The sequence below is a fragment of the Hemiscyllium ocellatum genome, chromosome 37 (genome assembly GCF_020745735.1).
Source record: "Hemiscyllium ocellatum isolate sHemOce1 chromosome 37, sHemOce1.pat.X.cur, whole genome shotgun sequence".
In the NCBI taxonomy this organism is placed as follows: domain Eukaryota; kingdom Metazoa; phylum Chordata; class Chondrichthyes; order Orectolobiformes; family Hemiscylliidae; genus Hemiscyllium; species Hemiscyllium ocellatum.
The window spans coordinates 43,254,478-43,260,619 of NC_083437.1; the positions used below are offsets into that span (position 1 = coordinate 43,254,478).

The 6,142-nt window shown below is 42.4% G+C and overlaps 1 protein-coding gene across 1 annotated transcript; it reads right to left on the bottom strand.

Annotated features, from left to right (window-relative positions):
- Positions 1-207: 207 nt before the first annotated feature.
- Positions 208-5,631, bottom strand: LOC132833765 (transmembrane protein 52-like). The gene is made up of 5 exons (XM_060852298.1): positions 5,252-5,631; positions 4,981-5,033; positions 4,685-4,720; positions 3,053-3,219; positions 208-1,300 (listed from the first exon to the last, which is right to left on the bottom strand). Exons 1-5 carry the CDS (start codon positions 5,306-5,308, stop codon positions 1,065-1,067), a joined length of 549 nt encoding a protein of 182 aa, XP_060708281.1. The 5' UTR covers positions 5,309-5,631; the 3' UTR covers positions 208-1,064.
- Between the last annotated feature and the right edge of the window lie 511 nt (positions 5,632-6,142).

Consider the following 6,142-nt stretch of genomic DNA (forward strand, 5'->3'; position numbering starts at 1 on the left):
TCAGTAATGGTGAGACATGGGTAAGGGGAGCAGAGACCACAAAGAGATCCATCATGGTTTTATTGAGTGGCAGAGCAGGCTCGAAGGGCCAGGTGGCCTACTCCTGCTCCTAGTTCTTAGGCTTTGAATACTTAAATAAGTTAGCATTCACTGTCACTCTGATAGTTATCTTTATCTATTCAAGACAACAAAATGAAAAACATGAAACATATTTATTAATTTAATAAACATTAAAATCTATAGAAATTTTCATAACAAAACTATACAGAAAGGCATCAAAATATGTAAGTAACAAATTTGATTTGAATATATTTCCATAATATGTAAACAAGGTTCCACACTTCTGGGATCGTTGATGAACAAAGGATCTTCTTCCAACTAAGTAAAAGGTAGTTTCACTCAAAAACAGTGAATTGGATTCCAAGTTAATTTCCTAATATTTGATTCTCAGTAGCTTCATTAGAATAGCAAACAATTTAGTTCAATTAAACCAGCCGCGTAATGCAGATTTAACTCATTCATGATTGGCTGGCTTTGCAACAACTGATTAACTGATGAATTGTATTGGGATTAGAGAACACTAGTATCAGGCATCACAATGTCAGTATGAATAGTACAAAAATTATTTTTGTTCCCTAAACTTAACCTTGAATGCTAAAGGTTTTCTTAACTAAAGAATGATTCATTGCCTTTGCCTTTAGCAAACTATAATTGTGCAACATGATGGTGGAAATGAGATTCTTCAAAGTCTTTTTCACCTGGACCAAAGCTCATAAGGAATGTGACTACACGTCAGCATCAAATTCTCTTTAGTAAATGTCACACTTTCCGAACTTTGTAACATTCAGCTGGCTGTAATACTATTAGTGTTCATTTGCAGTCATTATAGTTGGCGATATGCCATACTGATAAATTACATTAAGCTGTCATTACTTAGTAATGGAATTTGTTCCCCAGCAATCTGCTGAAAATGTTTCACTTGCTAATGCAAGACGTACCCACTATAAACAGTTCTCTTTGGAATCGGAGGAAGACATTAGTTCTGTCGATCTCAGATGGCTCCGTTAAGAAGCCACGGATGATGTGACTGTGGATGCTTCCTCTGCTGGACTGGGATCTTCAGTCCTTTGTGAATTCTGCCTGAGGATCTCTGGGTCCTGGACCTCGATAGGTTTAGCCATCTTTAGGGCCAAGTCATAGGGTGGAGGGGTTTCAATCGCATAGAGACTGTAGGGGGGAGGCAGCGTGCTCTCCAGGAATGGGCCCCCGTTTGCAGGGGCATACTGCAGAGGACCATTGGCTATTGAAGGAAAAAGAGAAAAATAATTTGTTAGTTAAATATGTTTGTTAGGGTACCTCAAGGAAAATAAAAACGTACAATCTTTATTCTTGATATTCTATCATATAAGAAGTGAAATCTAAATAGTATTTTATTAAAAATAACAGCAGATTCACCAATCCTACGCTCAGAGTGTGAATCATTGTTTGCTCAGTTTCGCAGTTGGTTTGTGCTCTCAGATTACCATAGCTCAACAAGGTAGGACTGGGGCATTACCCCAAAATATCCTCAAACAAAGATCATTTTAACCACAGCAATTTTTCAATGAACATTTGAAAATGTGTTGATCAAATTCATATTCACCTGCAATTAATTGATATCTGGACAATTTTTGTTTAAATTTGCCAATATCGGCACTCCCTTTCTTTAGGGAAAGGATTTCCAAGGCTAAAACTGCTTTCTGGAGTGCAAACTTTCATTGAAATGATCACTTTCTCCCCACTTTGATAGTGTTTGTTTGCAGAGACAGGAATGAGTGATGTTCCATTTGGACTCCATTAACACCTTCCTACAGAGATGGAGCACAGACAGCTGGACAGTCTGACCCTGCATCTGCAAGGTGTTGCAAACAAATTTATCACAGCTGCCATGTCTCAGCTCAGTTAACTTAGAGAGCTGGGGACAAAACTGGGAACGTCATGTTAAAAGCAAAAAGAATTGCTGGAAAATCTCAGCAGATGTGGCAGCACCTGCAGAGTGAAATCAGACTTAATGTTTTGGGTCTAGTGAGCCTTCCTCAGAACTGTGTGAATCAGCATCGTATCACTGCCCTATCTCTGTTCAATGTGATACTGGCCAACGTATGGAATTTGACGTTACATCAATATCCCATGCTATTGAGCTGTTGATTTTCAGAAGTTCCATCAAACTGAAAGAGCAACACTTTATATCTCAGCCACATGCAGGTGAACAGCATGATAAACACCACCACTGTATTTTTATCCGGCCATCCAAGTGAACGAGGCAGAGGGACACTGTACGATATTGAGCCAGAATGAATGATCCATTTTCTCAGCTGCAGTCAGAAAGGGCAGGAAGAAAGGAGGTGGTGGTGAGGACAAAAAAGGTTTTATCTTAAAATAAATTTCCCTATCTTGATAATTCACATTTAGTTGAAAGACTACAATCCTATAAGAATGGGTATAATTGCCAAAAGAACCAGAGAAGTAAATGTCAATATAAACAGGAATTAGAATTTGGAATGCATTGCCTGGAAAGGTGGGAGAAACAAATTCAACTGTATGTTTCAAAAGGGAGTTGGGTAATTTTTTTCTATTTATTCACTCACTGAATGATCATGCTGCTGGCTGGACCAGCATTTAATGCCCATCCCTAATTGCCCAGAGGGCAGTTAAGAGTCAATCACATTGCTGTGGGTCTGGAGTCACATATAGGCCAGACCAGGTAAAGATGGCAGTTTCCTTCCCTAATGGAGGTTAGTGAACCTGATGGGTTTTTCTGACAATCAGCAATGAATCATCATTAGACTCCTAATTCCAGATTTTTTGTGAAATTTAACTCCATCATTATTTGAAGAACTATTTTCAGTGCTATAAGGGGAGACAAGGAAGGGTGTGAGGCAAATTGGAAAGTTTCTCAAAGCACTGGCTCGCATCTGGGTCTTGTGACTTCCTACGATTGAGATTATATTGCTCAGTTGTTCTATGAACCAGACTGTTCATCAGCCCAGCCCCTACATAGTCTGCTACTTACTTGAAACAGTGCTGTGGATCGTGCTATCATTCTCAATGGCGATCACTGTCACTTCGTAAGGCCTGGCTGCGAAAGCAGGAACCTGCGGTTTAGTTTTTCTACAGCATTTCACACAACTGGCCAACACTCCACACACCAACAGCAGAAAAATGGTCAACAAAATCAACCTGAGAGAAGGGAAAATTCATTACTTTCAACTGAGAAATTTCAGCTCCTTCAGTAACCGGATGCACTGCTCATTATCCTGTAAACAATAAAACACAAAGCTATTACAAAGAGTTGGTGATATGCTCACTGTCTGTAGATGATTAAGATTGTGTACATGGTTGACATGTTGTGATTGCTGAATGTTGTTTCATTCTGTATTGTGTCATTCTCCCATGGTTTTTAGATGGTTAATTTATCATTTTTAACAAGCTGCATAATCAGTTTTCAAATATTTCCCCTTGCTGCTTAGTCCTGTTGCCTAACCCACTATTACTATTGCAAAAGTTTACAATTTAAATATCAAGTAACTCAGATCAAATAACCACTGGGCACGTTGTTGGTATTTGACCAACATGTGCAGTAACTTAAAGATTCAGGTGAAGGTGTATTTAGAAACATAGATTAACACCCACAAACTCAGGCATTACAACACAATGGGTTTTCAAATGGGAGGCACAGTCTATTCCTCTGCATTATCAAATTCATTTCGATTACCTTAATCTTATTTTTATTCAAGTCTACAAAATCCTGTTAAGGACTTTGACTTTGAAAGTGTGTATGGTGGCTGCTCTTTTATAGAATAAAGTTGTCAAGATTTACAACTGGAGTAGCTCAGGGCGACAACAGCAACTTGTATTTACGTGGTTAAAAAAAATCACACAACACCAGGTTATAGTCCAACAGGTTTAATTGGAAACACACTAGCTTTTAATTAAACCTGGTGTTGTGTGATTTTTAACTTTGTACACCCCAGCCCAACACCGGCATCTCCAAATCATGACTTGTATTTACGTGGTATCTTTAAGTTCGGAAAACTTCCCAAGGGCATTCATTAAGTAATCAGAAATCAGGTGACCAAAAAACTTGGTCAAAGCTTGGTTTAAGGAGCACTTAAAATCGAAAGAGAGATGGAGGGAATTTCAGAGTTTAGCACCTTGATAGTTAACAACACAAACAATGGAGCGATTAATGCAGGGAGTGAGTCAGAGAAACATATCTCAAAGGGCCATGGAGCTGGAGGACATTACAAAGATAATGAGGGGGTGAGGCTACATACTGATTCAAAAACATGAATGAGCATTTTAAAAACTGAGGTTTCATTTAATTAGGAGACAATGTAGGTTATTGAGAACAGATGAATAGGACTCAGTATGGGTTAGGAACATTGCTTTAGATAACTTGAAGGTTACGCAAGTTAGGATGCTTAAGATTGGCCAGGAAAATGTTGAAATATTCAAGTGTAAAGCTACCAAGGAATGGGTGAAGGTCGCTCATCCAAGTCCATCAGCAAAAATAATCCAATCCTGTAAAAAGTTGAGGATCCTGTTTCCATCATCAACGTCGCTAATTCTTTTATAGGAGTTGCTGGTGGAGCAGTACTAGAGAAATCACTGATAAATACAGGAATGAGAGGGCTGCACTTACCAGACATACCACAGGCTGGTCCAGCTAGAGGGACACCTGAAACCAAATGGAGAAAGAGTTGAGGGGGAGTCATTATAAACAAACTCTTTCCATTAGAGTTCCTCGCTGCCTATAAAAGGGGAAGGGGAGATCGGTGGGGAGGGAGGGATAACGTTTAATTATTAACTAGAATCCAAAAAGGAGCATTCAGTCCAACCAGCTCATGCTGTACTTGAGTTTGGCATCGTTTCCTTGCAATCCAGCAGAGACACAATGGGCCGAAATGCCGCTGTTGTGAAGCAAATGGACAGACTCACCCGCTGCTCTCTCCCAATGTATCCTCACATCGTTCGGCTTCACTCCCAGGTACCTGCAGGGAAACAAACCATAAGGTTATCACCTCAAACCGAGAGCGGACACACCGACCCCTTCCCGAATGTGAGGCTGGCTCCTGAAGCGGGCCAGCCGCATACATCCCCCACCGAGAGCCGCTCCTCCAGCCACACGGAGGGAGAGAGAGGGGGAGGGAGAGAGAGAGAGGGAGAGAGAGGGAGAGGGAAAGAGGGGAGAGAGACCGCAGAGACCCACCTGGAACACACACAGGCTGAATAAGCCTACCCCCAGCACGAAGCCCACTCTCCCCATCGCTCTCCGACTCTGTGTGTGTGTGTGTGTGTGCCTCTCTGTCTGTGTCAGTGTGTCTCACTCTGTGTGTCTATGTCCCTCTGCCTGTCGCTGTTTCTGACTGTGTCTCTCTCTGTCAGCGTCTGTCTCTGTGTGTGTGTGTCACTCTCTCTGTGTCAGTGACTGTCTCTGTCAGTGTGTGTCACTCTCTGTGTCAGTGTGATTTCTCTCTGAGTGTGTGTGTGTGTCTTGTTCTCTCTGTCTCTGTATCTGTGTCTGTCTCAGGCTGTCGTCGATGCTGTTGCTGAGCCGGACGCTGTCACTTCCAGGTGTAATACAGCCGGCTCCGAGCTGCTCCTATTTATAACCCTCTGTCCCTCCCCTGCCCTCCCACACCCAGGGACGGGGTTGGAGGTGGGGAGGATCCCGGTGGCGCTGCCACACAGACCGGGGCTCACTGTCCCGGGCTCGGGGCCCGTCTGTAAGGGACCCCCCGGGCTGGGACTCACCAGCACCAGGAGCAGCGGGACTCCTGCAATCAGCCAGACACACACACACACAGATAGACAGCGTTCATATTCCAGGCCCAGTGATCTCTGCACATTTCTGAAGGAAACACCAAAAATTAGTTTCTGTCCCGTGAGTGTCTGTGTGTGGGTGAGTGTGTGGGGTGTGTGAGTGTGACTGTGTGTGTGTGAAGTTGGGAGTGTGTGGTGGGGATAGGGTAGTGTCGTCTCTGTGTTTCCAAGGTTCCTACAGCTTGTATTATTCTACAAGGAATGTAAATGGACTGAAACATAACGACTGTTACAAGGATGTTGCCAGCTACAGGGAAAGAGGCTGAATAGGCTGGGG

Coding starts and splice junctions, on each gene's coding strand:
- LOC132833765 (XM_060852298.1), bottom strand. CDS start 5,308: ATGGGGAGAGTGGGCTTCGTGCTGGGGGTAGGCTTATTCAGCCTGTGT. Junction 3,220..4,684: donor ACCAGCCTGTGGTATGTCTG/GTAAGTGCAGCC, acceptor CCCTTCTCTCAG/GTTGATTTTGTTGACCATTT. Junction 1,301..3,052: donor GATCCACAGCACTGTTTCAA/GTAAGTAGCAGA, acceptor TTCCTTCAATAG/CCAATGGTCCTCTGCAGTAT.